The 17,197-nt window shown below is 36.8% G+C and overlaps 1 protein-coding gene across 10 annotated transcripts in view; it reads right to left on the bottom strand.

The window, feature by feature from the left end:
• The window catches only part of LOC110847134 (transcription factor Sp9), a 42,464-nt gene that overhangs the window by 17,625 nt on the left and 7,642 nt on the right, over positions 1–17,197 (bottom strand). The window contains exons 1-2 of one of the 10 annotated variants that reach the window (XM_035851989.1): positions 4,080–5,596; positions 1,412–1,501 (exon numbers count right to left, since the gene is read on the bottom strand). The exons of 2 other annotated variants lie outside the window; for them this stretch is intronic. In XM_035851989.1, the coding sequence (XP_035707882.1) occupies positions 1,412–1,501; positions 4,080–4,157 (168 nt within the window). In that variant the 5' untranslated portion in view covers positions 4,158–5,596. Of the gene's footprint in view, positions 1–1,411; positions 1,502–4,079; positions 5,600–17,197 lie in introns of those variants that run through there. 7 more of the 10 variants (XM_035851984.1, XM_035852006.1, XM_035852001.1 and 4 more) reach the window with 7 other exon arrangements.

Consider the following 17,197-nt stretch of genomic DNA (forward strand, 5'->3'; position numbering starts at 1 on the left):
CCATGAAGGAAAGAACCAATTTCTCGAAACAAAAACTCGTCTAATAACCGAACCATCACTGCAAGAACTAAATTAACTTTTGTTTTCTGTCTCTCTTTTCAACCGTTCAAGTCAAAGTCTAATGTCAGACCTCAGACTGGCTACTTTTCTTTAAAAAACATTTCCAACATTCTCAAGCTCAGTCTTGCATGCTTTGTTGAAAAATAATGAGGGTATTCATTATTTCTTCGTATCCTTAGTATTCTTCGTATCGTAAAATAACTTACGACGCTTACGAGATTTTGTAAGCGTCGTAAGATTTTCTCATCGAAAATCACGTTACTACGCTTACGATTTTTACTAAACCTGACCCCTTGTTTTTTCTTCGTAAACTATTTTACGATACGATGGATACGAAGAAATAATGAATACCCTCAATGAAAATAAGAGAATTAATTTTTTCAAAGTCAATGTAAAAATGCTCATTCCTCACCCGAGTCTCTTTTTATGGAGCATTGTTATCCTGCCTGACTTAATAAATGTCCATCAACAGCTAAAAACCAACACGAGCAGCCAGATGAAGGAACAATAAAAAGTCTAAATATTCCTAATGTGAGCAGTCAGTGATTGTGAAGAAAGGAATTTGTTGAAAGGGTTGAAATCTCAACAAAGAATTAGAGTGTCAGCACTGGAAAGAAGCAGCATAGTAGCAGAAAAGGGACAAAAAATGCATTTTATTTTGGACTCTGTGGAGATGAAATGAAAAGAAGATGATCACGGTGGTGCAAGAGTTTGTACGTAAATTCTATGTATATAGTTGTGCCATATCCTGGTTGATGTTGATGGGTGAAAGGATCTTTGATCTCGTGGATGCCGAAATATTGAATGATTGCATATAAATAGCTATTTTATCCGCGTGCACTTGGAATAATTCAAGTCCTACCACCTCTACGAGCGTATGTAGAACCAAACCAGCCAAGTCTTTTATATTTCACTTGCCTCCCCGTTGGGTCTGTTTTCTGTTGAACTCTAACCTCCGACTGTCATCAACCAGGAATGACAATGACAAGGTTAAAATTCGGCCTCGTCAACTAATTGACTTAAATGCAGACGAGAATGACAGCAGAGAAATTCAACATGATTTTAATTTTCTCTTCGTATGTCGCACCCCATTAAAGGATAGCACTTTACAATCTTTACTGTTTTAATAAAAAATATTTTTGATCAATTTCGCGTGCCTTAATTTTTTGGTAATGCATATCAATTTGTGTTTAGTATTGTTTTATGGAAAAAGTAGAAAATGCGAGGCAAAATGTGTATGCACGTATAAATTGGATTCTGGGGAAGCTAATTATTATTTTGGTTGAAGGTGGCTGCATGTAAGCCATCTGTATCCAAGCTCATCTTCTTTCTTTTCCATCCGCCAGCTTACCACAGCAGTGTCCAGACTCCATGCAGATGTGTGTTCTACGCGTTCACTCACATAGTATTCATTAGCAGGGAATTTCTGTAGCCAGTTTTTCTAAAACAATAATTTACATGATTAGTCCCAGACACTTGGTCTTCCAAGCAGAGTTCAACTTTGTGGAGCGAAACGAATCAGGATCGAATCAGCAGCGATAGATGTGAGCGAGGAGGGAGCAAATTGGTAGCAAGGAAGAAAATGAAATGACTTTTGCGAGTTTGGTGAATTAAGAAGTTTTTGTAAATTTCGGCAAATAAATACGTTCACAATTTATATGAATGTTCACGTGTGTGACTGAATTCCAACTATGTATGCATTTATTACAAGCAGCAACAATAATCACGCACAGCAGAGCTTGTAGAAAAACGTACTGTTGTTCCTGATGGACGAATGAGATGGCAAACAAATTCAATCAGAGGATGACATGTTTATGTTATTAAATTGCTGTAAAGCCATTAAGTTTGGTAAATTTCGTTAAATTATTTGCCCAATAAAAAACGCTGAAACCATAACTAAGTTGATGATTTTTAACAAACTCAATTCGACATTGCTCAGAAATGAAAAGTACCATCATAATAATGGCATGTGCACTAGATATGCATGTACATATGTGGATAAGCTTCTGCTGCTGGTCTGCTCGGTGTGTGTGCACATTTTTTGTCCTCATAAGTCAGTCTCAGTTAGTTCATTAAGGTTGAAGCTAAAGTATTCAATGGAATGAGGATTGCATGTAGTCGAATCATTATTTTATGTCGTGTTTTTCTAAATCGCCTCTTTTTTCTCTCCATTTTGTCAGTTGAGTTTAAAGTTTTGAAGCTTTCGAGTGTTAACCCTAAAATCTTTCATGTTCCATTGAGTTACACCCAGTCCCACGTCATGATAGGTCAATTCTATACTTTTCTCATTGCCACCAACTGCACTGCACTATGTATCATCCCCTAACAACGACGAATGTCTCCATTGCCATGAGTCTTGCTGCTGGACGCACATCCTGTTTGCGTGAATGAGGTTTTGTATTCATGCTCAAATTCAGTCACAAATATGCATGCACTTCGGATTCACACCAAAGCCTATCAAACATACAACTGGAGAAGAATGGAATTATGAAATCCCACCATCGCCGGTGTTGTGCAGCGGTGGAGAAATAAGAATGCAGAAGTGGAAACTGTAGAAAGTAAAAATAAGCTGGGCGAACAATGGGTGATCTACTTTTTAACCGTTCCACACCAGCATTAGCGGAGGAGGAGGGTGACACGAACAAACAATACACGAATTCGAGAGATTTTTGATGTGTGGAAAAGTTGTCATGAAAAGATGAATTCTATTTTTACTGAGGCTCGTCGTCCCTTTGAAATTGCTCTTGGAGAGTATTTTCAATGAGGTTTTGAGTTAAATGAAAACGTGCGTGGGTAGGAAAATGCTATTTAAAAAATTGAGTCTATGCAATATCTGGTAAATACAAAGGACAAATATGCAAAACGTTAAAAATTTCGCTCAAAATTGTGTATTTCAAAAGATATAGAAGGAGTTTTATTCTGCTCAATAAAAAGATGGCTACTTATGAGCTGTGTGTATATTTATTACAATGTAAATGCTAATAGAGGTGTTTTTAGGGTGTTCGAAAGGACATTGGGATTAAGGTTCAATTGGGAATAGGAAGTAAAGTGAGACTGAAGTAGCTCTCTAAGCTAGTTTAAGTGGTTTGTTGAATAGCATTGGTCATTTTGATGGGCCGAAGGTGCTGATGCGAGAACACGGGGAGTCAAACAAGCTCTCAGTGGGGTGCCTTTTATTTCGTGAAAGAGACGCAGAAACTATGTTATTCTTCTCCTTTCTTACATTATTCTTTTTCAAACTCAACAAATGCTTCGCCGTCGGTGCGATTGAATTTCTTTAACAAATACAAACTTTCCCGTCCTCACCCGAACAAACGAAAGAGCTATTCAATTTATCCAGAGCAGTAACCGCATAGTGTGAATTTTGCATAAGGAGCTACGTGTGCCATGCATTTTTTGCAATGAATGTCACCTTTATGGAAAATGCTCAATCCGTTCCGGATTTCCTATATCTAGGAAACTTTAACAATAAAAACTTCCTTTGGTTCAATTCGTTTCCTGCCGGTGTAACAGTGTGAGTACTAGCAACCACCAAATTTGCTTCTGCACAATTATACTGATGATTTAATTGTAAGGAGTTTATCGAATAGTCCAAAAAACATAATTTTGCACATGTCTACATTGTTCTACAGATGAATTGTATTTAGAAATCGTTCATAAAACTACAATTTTCTCCTAAAACTAAAGGTGTTAAAATTGACGATGAGATAATGATGAGTGTTTGCCACTCATCAATACTTGTTTGCGGAAAATAAGCCGTATTTTGTAGTAGCTAAATATAGTGAGAAATTATAAAGTCATGCAGTGATTAAAAATACAAGTTGCGACAAATACTGTCTGCGCATGGTAATTTATTATTATTTTCTTCTGAGAGTTGTAAGCGAGTTTTAGAACTCATGGCGGTTTAAAACATATAGAACGCATGGCATAATACAGAATGTTTACTGAAATATGTGCACTAATTACGTGCGAAATTGGGAATGAATTATACGTATACACAAATTCTAAAATATGCTCACCGTTCTGTCCAAAAGGGCTGCTTGGGAATGGGGATACATGTCGGGACGAACTGCTGGGCTTATGTCGGTAGTCAACATATTGACTAATTTATGGCAATTATTATTTAATTAATGGTACTATCCGTCAAATTATTCAGTTTCAGTGTTCATTTATACCATGCCGACAGATTTGCAGCGGTAACGTTCACTGTGGCAAAAGGAAAAGTTTGCTTTCATTCATTCACTTAGAGCATGAAAACTCTCAAAGAGGGGTTCGTCGATGTTTTCATGAAAAACAGCATGGTTTTTAAATGTCCTTAATATAGAGCGGATATCCCATGGCTTTATTTGGATAAATCAATTTGTCTGCTTCGCAGGGTGTCTGTCGGTGATGATGACGAATTACTGCGCAATCTTAGAGTGCGAATGTACATGTGTGTGTATTTCACTTTCTTCTTATAACTTAATTTGTATGTGGTACTTGCTTAAACATGGATTTTTTGGGTCTCGTGCATTTTTACTCGAGTCGTGAATTTGTTGACTTTGATCAAGTCGTAATGATAGGTGAGCGGTTGGTTGGGCTGTCTAAGTGACGGTTTGATTGCACATTTGAGACATTTGAAGCAGAGCAATAATTCGGCTACCCGTGGCGATTGGGTGGAGGAACGGTGAATTGATTCAGTTAGTTCAGACAGATTTCGAGATAACACCACCACAAGTCGGCTCGCGAAGCAGATTCACTTTCTCCAACAAATTAATTCACTCACTTTTCCTTTATGTTTTTTGTCCTAATTTTGCATGAGTTTTTTGGTAAAAGTCAACATGAGACTGTGGTTTACCAATTCAGTGGTGGGCAAAATATTTTGTCAATTGCTAGTCTTTTGTTTTTTAGAGGTAATCTGAGAAAGGGCTATTTCAAAATTAAGACTCACAGGAATCACAATCTCATCTTTTCTTAAATCTCAAAACATGTATAAAAAAAACTAAAATTTTTGTAACGGAATGACTTTTATGTTTTATTAGCAAGTGATCATTACACACTTTCACGGTCAGCCTATGAATGAGTAGCTGTACGGTGGACTGGAATTAATATCAGTAATAATCTCAGCTTATTTTTTGGATAATAGTTGGTTGTGTCTCCAAAATTTGTAGGTATTGAATTAACTGGAGGAGAGAGAGCTGCAGAGAGAGAGAGATAATGATACTACAGCTACTTCTTTAGTTAAAATGAGTCTCGTTTTCATGGATTGCCTCTTCTAATTCCAACACCAGCAAAAGTAATCCATCCAGCACATATACATATCGTATATTTGCGTATATAGTGTTGTGGTAATAATGCAGCGTTGTAATCCAGGTGTGTTGCACGGGTGAGATTGGATTCAGGTGAGTAAAACAAGTGAAGAAGGCGAGAGGATCGAGATCGACGGGGCAACCCCAGAACAACCAGTCTTCAAACAGTGGAGGATATCCTTCCAAGCGATGGGCAGCTTATGAACGGGTTTGCTTAATATTATTGTTACCACCAGCAAAAGTTGGTTGGTAGGGTCGAGGAGTAGGAGATGATGAGCGTTATAAAAGCTGAACCAAGTAAGCAAACCTTTGCTGTGGTTGGACTGCGAGGAGGGCGACGTTTTTTGCCGAAGGAGTGGCTAGTCGGTTAAAATTGCTCCGAAATCTCACGCCCAAACAAAAGTAGATGGATAGAGAGTGGTCTGAATCCGCCCCACTATCTGAGGGGAGGTGTAGGAGGAGGAGTAGAACACCCACTTCCCCAGTTTTTTGCTTTGCTCTCCAATATCAAATTCATCATCCCAGAGAGCAGACTTCCGAATCAAAATCTCATGAACGATGCAATCCATTGCCACACTCAAGATCTACATGCGTTCATATGTTTAAAAGCACGAATGAAGTAAGGAAAAGGACGCTATAAGGTATTGTTTGACCCCCTAGAGCGAGCAGTGCAGCTCTTATCCCAGTTAATCCAATACTCGCCGTGTATTACTCTGCTCCATGGATTAAGCAAATCCATTCGATTCGCAGTCTTTCTTTGTTGAATCACTCACATCTTGCATTACCGTGGGGCAGGGAAGCGGTCTGCTCCATGCTCTACTCACAGTGACACCTACTTTCACGGACACGAATCAACTTTCTCTTCTGGAATTTTTGCTTTCTCTTTCCCAACAAGAACAATTTGATATGAATTTTGGAATAATTTTGATAATCTTTCAGATGACAAGGAAATATCTGTTCTCCTTTCTATGAAAGTTATATGTATAAAAAGCTGAATTACATATACTTGTAGTTGTAATAAGCAAAATATGAAGACGTCGATATTGCATTATAAGTATGATTATTTTATTAGTTGGCTGAATAAAACCAGAGGCAATACATACACATGTACATATGCGAGATTGCCAAAAAGTACAGATCCCTGTATGCAAACAACTTCACACTTGCATTAAGTTTCCAAAACCAGAATGCAATCAAGTCCAACAACTGATGAAGTGAATCTCCAATAATAACAAAGAGTGAACCAAGCGACAAGACAATTGCCTATCCAAATTGCATGCACCATCTCATTATCCCATTCAATTAATCTCTTTGTCTCACTCTGCCCGCATCAACTTCTCGCGAAATGAGACACTGATAATCACGAATTGATTGATAAGCGTGAGTAAATTCCTCGTGATGAAGTGATCTTTCTCTTCACACCACGTTATTAGCACAAGGCTGGGCAGTGCGGCTGGCCTGCTAACAACAGACTTGATGCAACTCGAACCGACCGATGATGGAGCAACCTGATTGACAATCACGGCTAATTTCACTTTACTCGTTCTTCTCCTCGTCACGTTTAGCGTACTTTGTATACAGCTCTTTTTCACTTCAAATTAAAATCAAGAATTGAATCATTGCTACATTTTTAAATGATACTCTTGCGACTACTTTTATTTTTTATCGCCGGTAAACAAGTTGATGACCTGTTCGTAATGACCAGCTTCGAGTTTGTTTGTTCCTCCGTTGTTTAATTTTTCATCGAAGTTTTACCAATAATATACTTGAGGTGTTATTCATAAAACATTCTTGTTTGCTGTAATTTTGGCCTTGTAACTTTATAACTTTAATCGTTGCAATATAGTTAAGAGCTAGTTGAATGTATTTTGATAATTTAGGGATAAATGTCATAAATTTAATTATGGATTTATTTACATAAACTATATGAAACTTAAGTACAGTTTATACCAAATATTCAATTTTTAAGTGGTCCGACATTCTCTGAATCATTCAACAGAATGAGTACATGTAAGTATGTACAACGGAGAAATTTGGAGCTATTTATTTTACAAAGTAATACGTCCATCATTATATCCCGATTTCAGGGCAAAGGAAAATATGTACGAGGAAATGTCTGTAAATTATAAATAAGATAAACTAGTCTGGTCTCTCGTAAAATATGAACTTCAAATTAAAAAATCCGACTTTCATGAATGGCAATAATTATATCGAACTGATCATATGATAACTCTGAACAACATGACTTGAAATTTGTGTAATAAAAAAAATAACAACTGTGGTTGTGGTTTTCACCATTATTTGGAAACTATGTATGTGAAAATGTATGTTTAATATGCCTCCCATGAAATGGAGCTCGAACTTCGTAACATATCCTGTGCAGAAGAACCCCTTGTGTCCGGTTGGCTGTTGTCTTTGCTATGATTACGTCAAATGGAGGCAAAGGCAGAACAGATATACACACAGCCGATTTATCAAGATGTAGCTCATAATAAGGCTTACTGTTTGTACTGTTTTGGGGATTTTGGGGACCAGTATTTACAAATTTATAAAGAAACGTTTATTTTTTGTTTCAGCTTGTTTGTTCATGGTTTTTATTTTTATCAGACCGAGTGTTAATGGTTTTGGTACATATTAACTATAAAATCTTTTAACCAAGTCGATATGTTTATTAGACTTTTGTTACTTAACATGTGGAACTAGCCTTAACTCCCAGCACAAACTTGCTGAAAGCTGTATGTGCATATGCGTACAAATTATTGATGTTATGATTATTACACTTCTCATTATTTTATGGTTTATTACAATCCGTGGAAGAAACATAAACTGGGTAGGCTGATGGGCGAGATGTTTTCTCTGATTAAATTTATATCTTCTAGTCCCATGCATGCACACTTATTGTTTTGTGATTAGGAAGGCTATTTTCTATATTTCAACGCAATTATTCTTGTCCCGTTCAAGTCGTAAAGTTACTTAACTCTGCCAAGTTGTCGTGGATTGTTTTCCATGTGGAATGTGGGATATCATAATAGCAAATCAAGTTTGCATGAAGACGTCGTTTCCTTTTACCACACATTGTAGATACGTAAATCACACACATATTTTCTATTCCAGGAGCCACCTTTTCTAGTTCTTCGTGATTTGTGCATGAGCTTATTGTGCACGACAACGTTTTAGGCTCACAATAAGTAATTAAGATCAAACGACAACAAAGCTTGGACCATATATTACTTATACGCTGTCATGTGTCCATGTACAGATTTATAGAGTTTTAAATTAAATGCCCCAATTATGTGCATACTTATTTTCACTGGCAGCTTATAATTCGCACCAGCCCTTTCCTTTAAAACACAATAAAATTGGGTACTAATTGAATTGAATTGCAACTAAATTACTCAGAGATCTTTGATAGCAATTAATTAACCACCACCAATTTCTGTTGAATGACATTTTCAATGCAATCAGAAAATGTATGCTCATGGTTTTCTACGAATGCGAACAATCAGAGCTTAATGAACCCCTTTTGAATTCATGGCGGATCGTTTTCATGCACCTACACAAATTGAGAAACTCAGAATCTGTATGCGTGAAAACTATGTATCAGTTTCAATTTATAATGCTAATACATTATCGCTCATTCATACGAGATGTCCGCCGAGCTTACAGAAGAACAAATATCCAACAAGTTTTGTCAACCAAATAATTTGGCAAACATCTTGCCCCGACGTCCCAAAATCTTTGCATGGTACTAATTTTGTTGCAATCCGTTAATTATTGGGATTAGTGTCCAATCTGGTAATTTAGGATGGATTTAACACCAATCACTGTTATTAAACTCAGATAGAAGGGTATTGAATGGACAATTAGTAGTTTGAACTGAACCAGGGCTGCTTGGCTGGCTGGATGGATGGATGGGTTGTACCTGGGATAGGGCGCGTGTTTGTAAGACATGCTCCGATTATAGGGTGACTCCATGATTAGATTATTCAAAAGTAGATTCACACCCACTCTTTTTAACGCAAATGCAAATTGAGGTGTGCATTCACTGAAGTATGTGTGTGCTTCGACTCATAGTTTCTTTGGGTATCAAAATGAAGTATAATAGCAAAAAAGCATTGTATATCTAATGAAAATAGTTCATCTGCTGGTAATATTAAGCTGCTTTTTTGAACCATTTTCGGACCACGCCTGCACCATGTTTCCGTTTCCACACGACATGAAATATATGTGTGCGCCTTGTCCATTATCCAGCCGCCTATTTTTCTTCAAAATCTGTACTTTCCTTTTTCTCGATTTACAATAAAGAATGCTGATGAATGGGTTCAATTGATGCGGATTAAATTTGTTCATTTTACTGCGAAAACCGAATTCAACCCTTTGGCTGACCTTCGTATTTTTAGTATAGCGGAGATCAAGCACATCACATTATCGGATAGGCCTTTGTGTAATTGTAATGAATCTCGTATTCGCCCATCTCCAGGAACTGTGTCCTAATGGAAAGTGTGAATCACTTTCTGATATAATGAATTTTAGTCACGCACTCAACCCTTGCATTGGTCGTTCGTTCATCTTGATTTGAGTTTGGACGACGACGACGGCTTCCTCCATGCTGGATAAATCATGGATGAATTGTAACCACACTTGTAACACGGCGAGGCATGGGCAGCGAGATTGTTTCATTCGGTGCAACGACTGCTGCTTAATGTACTGGACTAAATAAAACATGATTTGTTATGCCGTGTTGTGAGACTTGATATAAAAAGCGTTCTCCATTAACTCATTTCTTTTACAAGCCAATCGCTGATGCCTTTGTTACAATTTTAGTTAAGGTACTACCAAATAGTACTAGTTCGGGGCGACCGGAACAAATTGTGTAAATCATATGGAAAGAAATGAAATATAGACTCGGACATGCTTAGAAATTCTGGGCATCAAAACATTACACAAGCATTTTTTTGCTGCAGACACACATTAGATTATTGTAAAACTGGCTGAAATAACATTACCAAACATTAAAACGACTTCATGCTCTGAATTTCAATTCTCATCCACCAAGAAATATGAAATGACACAAGAAGCAACAGCATTTCTGTCTTATGGATAATTACCCCCATTAAACTCAACCATTCTTCAGGAGAATTGCAATAATGCTGTTGTAAATTTTCAGGACGGATAGATGCATTAAATCCGGATTTTTCCATCTAGCCGTGCATATATCTAGCAGTTCTAGAGAGTTATATGTACATAAGGATACACACTAGGAAAAAGGGTCGACAATTCATTTAAAGGTGTCTGAAAACAAGCCATCCAAGATTTTAAGCCGAATTAGTTAGTTAGTAGAGTTCCTCAGCATCCAAAATTTATTATTTAAATCAAGAGAAAAAATGAAAGCCCATAATTATATAAGTTTGTAAATCAAAAAATTTCATATTTCTTGTTCTCCGCCCCCAATGCTGCGGCAACTTTTACCTTTTCCGACGAATCCTGTCGGATTCGTTATTGTCTTTCTTTACCTTTCCCATCTTTCGAGATTTTAGTGCCTTACTCAACCAATAACAGTGGGATTGGTGGCAATGATGATAATTATTCCGGGGAGAAAAAGAAATACATGAAAAACAAAAGTCCATGTTTACGAAAGAATGCTTACAATATTTACAAAAGAACAGTGCATATGCCAGAAAAGCACATATACCTGATTTCTCTTGTATGCGCATTACGTACATTATATGTACAAATAAATGCCTATACACGCATGTGAATACGTAGTGTCGACAATTTTTGATGATCAGGCGAGGAGATATACGATCAAGGGATCAGAATGTTATGGCATATCTTTTATAATCTATCTAATGGACCTTTGAAGAAGGGTCCAGGATCTTGCGTACGTATCGATGGCGGTACATTTATTGGCTACACGTCTTGAAAACCAGAAATTTGTTTCGTGCAGGAAAAACACTGCAAGTTTGATCAGGTAGAATAATGTGGCCAGCATTCTTTTTCCCCGAATTAGAGTTAGACACAAAATTGACTTTATAAATCCAAGTCCCACGTATCGATACATGCAGAAGAATAAGGTTTAAACAATAAGTACGTAAAGGGATCTTTGTGAATCCTGTCAATAAATCTCCCCTTGCTCACGCCTTTCTTTCCTTCTAATGAACTGTAATATGCTAAATATGATGATAATCCTTGATTACGTTTACTCCACAAAGTCTTGTCCTCTGCTCATGTTCTGTTCACAGATTCACATATAATCTCCAGCACTACTCCTCCCCAAAACCCTTAAAACAGAACATTTCTCCTCTGGATTGCATTGAATTTAATATTAATCTTGAGTATTATTTTTACATGGGGTACACATGGTACACATTACTTTTCAAATGTGGTGGGCGGATTGTACTGCTGAATAACGACGAGTTATTATACCCTTCATTTGGATTGGTTTATTTAGTGGGGATTTTTAATATTTTAACAAAGACAATAATAATTAGTTGGCTCTTTGCTGTGGTCTACTAAGGATGAGACCAACTGTTTATAAGAAGATTCTTAAAGCTACATTCTGAAAACTGTGGTGACCGATTCGAATAGAAAATTTTAACATTGTTTAGAGTGTGTAATTCATACTTCTCTAACCGCGTTTTTAGATATTTCTCCTCTTCCTTGGTTCCTTGAAAATTACACTTTGGACGATACTGGTAAAGAGAGAGGAACAAAACGGAGTATAAAAATTAAAAGATTCGATCGTGTATGCCTAATCGGACCACGCCTGAGAGTCAACCCCCTGCTGAGAGGTCGCACTCTAGCATCGGCCAAAAACTATCAAAACGTCCATTTCAATTATGCACCCTTCAAACTGATATTTTCATGACTGTGCATTCTCTACTGCTACTGCACCTCAGCCAATCTATCAAACGCATATATGTACGAGATGATTTTCTCGAAAATGCAAAGCATGATACATATTTACCATGTACATATTCTCATCGTCATCATTCCTTTGAGTTTCTAAAAAGAATTGCTGAAACCTTCCTTGGAGAAAATAAATGCAGGTAATTTCATAGAAGGATTATCAACCAAGTTTTTTAGACTTTCAATTAGCAAATCTATCGTATTCAAACAATGCATTTTTGCAGTGCCACAAACCAATCACAATGAACAATGATAACGGTATTCATACTATTAATACACATACGGAGTACCAAGACAAACAAAAAGTTGTAAGTAGAATTTTGATGTGGGCTATAAAAAGAATTTGCGGATTATAATTTATTGAAACAAGTTCATTGCATACCTACAGTTGTCGCATGGTAGGCAAGTATAATGGGCTTTTTGTGTTAAGTGCAGCCAGAGTTTTTGCACTCATTAAATCGAGGCTTGTTCATCTCCTTTTGGTTTGAGAAGAATGAGATTGTAAAAATGTAAGAGGTGGTTCCCAATAATCGTCATGAACCGCAAGGCTTGGTTTGTTGGTCTGAATTGTGGTGAGTGATAAATTAACAAACAAGTGCTCATCTTATGCAAATTTAAGAGCAATAAATGCCATATGCAGATGCTCCTCGTATATTCTGAACCAAAGAACAACTACAATAACGAAACCAACATGTACTTACTTACTTACAAAATCTAGTCTTGGATGATAATACAAGTAACTTTTCCGATCTTTATGTTCTAAAAGTTTGTCATGTTCACGATTAGAACTTAAAAATACGCCATGTTTAGAGATTGCAGCATATAAGTTCATATCAATATGCTAATACTTATTTTGGATAAAAAAGCTTCTATCATAACGATATTAACACGATTTCTCCACTCACTCTCTACGACCAACATGGCAAGTGAAGGAGTTAAGAGATCGGCAACATACCAAATATGAGCTCCGTAATTAATTACTCTCACTGAATATATGAGTAATTCTGCAAGAATAATTATGATCACAGCTTGAATTTAAATTCAAAGACTTTCTTCAAAGTTGATATCAAGTTGAATAAAATTGCTGGATCAATGTGATTCAGGTGATCGTGAGTTTGTTTAAGAAAATACCATTAATCACCAAATGTTGGATCGTGAAATGGTTTTTCTGATTATTTATGAGACAATTCAGTTAATTTCAAGCGAGAAACAATAAATATTATGAATATTATCAACTTCACAAGTACAAGATGTGGGCGGTCACATTTCATCTCAACCAATCCCATGAAAATCCTACGTGATCTTTGACCAGGCTATAAAGGAATGCTTCTTATTGCACCCTTAATATTTTCTCCTTCTCCTTACATTACACTAACGTAAATATCTCGTGTTACATACATTCTGACATAGGCTGTTCACTTCACAAACTATAATTTCTTCCCCTATGTTGTTGTTGTCGAATTTGTAATAATAATATCACACACATATGTATGTACATATAGCATGCATATTACAATTAGAGTGGCAATAACTACAGCGCAACATTATCGGCGTATCCAATAATGATAATAATAATAATGTCCCTTATTTATTTGGTATCCTAATTTTGCAATTGATGGTCTCATCGAGTAAACAAAATTGTTTCACTACGAATTACTTCTGCATTTTGGTTTTCCATGAAATAAATTCCACCAATTTTCTTGAATCGATGAGTAAACACAAAGCAGCTAATGGAGTTGATGGTGGATAATAAATGGGCACAATGTTGGAGTAATTTGAGGTTGATTTTGATTTCCATTGAAAGTTTTGGTCTGTGCTCAGTCCACACACCCCATTTCTGTCATTCACGTTATCAAACTTGGAGAAAGATGACAGACAAAAGCTTACAAAGGCACGTCTATCTGCCCGTAATTAACCCCTGACTGGGATAAAAGGCGAATCTTTATTCCGCCTAAGCCAGCCTGATTTTGACATTTACTCTTGAATACAAAATTTTAATGCTTTTTCCAAGTTTCACAAATTTGCATATTGACTGTCAGACTGTGTCTGACATGACAAGTATGTGTAACTTGGATATATGTACTAACTTGTGTCATAAACGAATTTACAATCTCGGTGAAACATGTTTTTTTTCATTTCTATACAACTTCTGCATACAAAGAGTTTCGAAAGCAAAACTAATTCGACTGCTGCTGGTCAGTATCTTGTACTAAATAGGATTAGTAATAAAAATAACGCACCAATAGGTCAAGCCATACATACGCACATAGTCGGACAAATTGGGCTTGTATAGTTCTAATTGCAGACATAACAACAATGTAAAGTCCAATATATAGTGATTCATCTGAAGTAGGCTAATATGGAATTCTGTAAACTTTTCTTCCATTGTGAGCTAGACTTGTTAAGTGTGAAAAGAGGGAAGATAAGATGGGAATGAAATAAGCCAAGATGGTTGTTTTGTAGGTTTTGAGTTTTAGACAATGGAATTTGAATGTGGATCTAAATCAGTATGTGGAGAGAATCATCTTCTCATCTCCTCAAGGATTCAAGGCTAACTTCCCCATGCACTATCTCCTCTCTCGTCTCAACCCTTTCCTCTCTCTTCACTAACGAATTCTCAATGTTCTATTGTATAGTTTTATATAAAAGTGTCCGTATCTTTGTTCCCTTGTTCAACTCCAAGTAGACGATGCCTTCAAGGAACGGCCAGAGCAGTTCGTACGCATGTAGATACTAACTGACGCAATAAGAACACAGTTTTTTCTCTAATTTTCCTTTCTTACTTGGTGCGTCTCTGGCATGACATTCACATACATACTTTCCTCCGTGGTTATTAGTCCTCATTTTTCTATTGTGAGAGCCCGTGATGGACAATTACCTATTTTGTAAAATGACTTGGAAATTCTTCTTTGTCCAAGACGGAGACTTCTTCTCAGGCAGACAGTCCCAGTTCTCGTGTGAGATTTTGTGCCATGATGAGCTCATGGAACCGACCAGCCTCGGAAGTCGCAAGCAACAACCTAATGGCTAATATGACCACTTGAGACGCATGGTTGTGTGGTGAAAATGTAGCTAGTCAACCACTAAAGTACCCTCCTTAATGCTGCTCATTTTATACACCTCATATGGTCGGACAATAAACAGTGAATGTGTATGAATGCATTTATTATTTGTCATCAGTCAGGTGCTACACGGCTGGAACTTCATCAAGGATGAGTGCCCTACCCAACTTGTCAGCGCTATTCTTCTTCTTCCCCCTCGTTTTTTGTGGACAGTCAATCTTCCATTTGGAATGGTGGCTTCCCTATCAGCCATCTTTTATTAGTCAACACTACTCAAGTACAACTCAATTTCTCCATTAGCACCACTCTACCAAAGACTGGACTTGAATTAAATCCGTCATCAAAAGGAGTAGATGAGCTATTGTGCGAGGAGAATCGCTTAAAAGTTGTATACACACAAATTCTTATTATTTCTTCTTATTAGACTCATCCACCAAGCCAGCGCACGAACATGAACAGACATTTAATACGTCAATTGCTTTATGCGAGTTTTGTAATTTTAACAATCCATTCAGATCCATTGTATTGATGCAGCATCGCTATGTTATTGGACATTGTTGGTCATGTTATTATCATTACAACTTCATTACACGCCCTTGTGAGCGGACCGAACATTTTATGCGATTGGTTAGGGGAAATGCAACTTGATGAAGTTACGTGAGAAGTGCTTATCATTATTATTGCCTATTTCGGTTCGATTGACAGACAACTAGTGGATGCATACATATTTACGTACATGGATGTGTGGAAGTTTGACTCAATCAAAGTCAAGAAGCATTAAGATAAAGCCGAGAAGCACTTGACAACCGGAATTAGTAAAATTGTGTACCAATCGGTGATAAATTGTACTCGGTATTGTTCTCATCAAACTTTGCAGAAGCACGAAACAATTACTGTCTCTGCCACTACTAGTGTTGCAGCACAGGGATTTGATGAAGCATGACTTTCAACTTTTATATGGAAAGATGTACAATAATAAGGACAAACATCAACGGCCGACTTTACACATACTTGTAACATGTGTGAATAGATGTATAGTTTTAACAGTTGATGGACAATGACCATCCCACATTGGTTGGTGTACCTACACAATCCCAAGAAAGAGACAATCATTTAAATCTCTCATTCCAGTCCATTTCCCATATCACAATTTTTGTATCGCCCAAGAATTCAAAATGATGGCCACATGTTCTTATTTTAATTTTAGTTTAACACCACAACCTAAACTAAGCGTGACTCCAGTATTCTTAGGTTTTCGTAATCAAAATTGTTCTGTTGTGCAATAAACCATTACTTATTTGATATTAGAAACAATAATCTTCAAATCAAAATGGAATAAATAAACTCGCCTTAACACTCTAAATAAGTATATATCATCCCAGATAGATACCCAATATGCATATGTACATTTATACCTCATGAATTATATATTAAGAGCATGTTTCAATTCCAATGAAGGAATTCCGGTAAAGGAATCGTAATGGGAGGTATGTTTAAATGAGGGTCTCGTTCCTGGCATAACCACTATCATCATCATACTCGGTTAGCAACAACAACCTACCGTCATGTTTCACAAACTAGGTTTCGTCACCAACAATTAAGTACATGACGACGTTTATGTATTTCGCAATTTCTTAGACTATCGTATTTTGAGAAAGGTTCATACTTTTCCACCACCACGCTATCCTTACCAAACATCTTAATTTAACTTTAATTTAGACATTGAATATCTGCATTTCGCAACACACGTTGAATTGCGCAAACTTGACAAGTCTTGCTTACTTATCGCTCAATAATAAATATTAAGTTTGTGAACTACATGGAATTATGGGGCTGAAGACGGATACATGTAATAGCCAGGCGCCGGGGCAAAGGCAA

Source organism: Folsomia candida, unplaced genomic scaffold (genome assembly GCF_002217175.1).
Source record: "Folsomia candida strain VU population unplaced genomic scaffold, ASM221717v1 Fcan01_Sc001, whole genome shotgun sequence".
Taxonomy (NCBI): domain Eukaryota; kingdom Metazoa; phylum Arthropoda; class Collembola; order Entomobryomorpha; family Isotomidae; genus Folsomia; species Folsomia candida.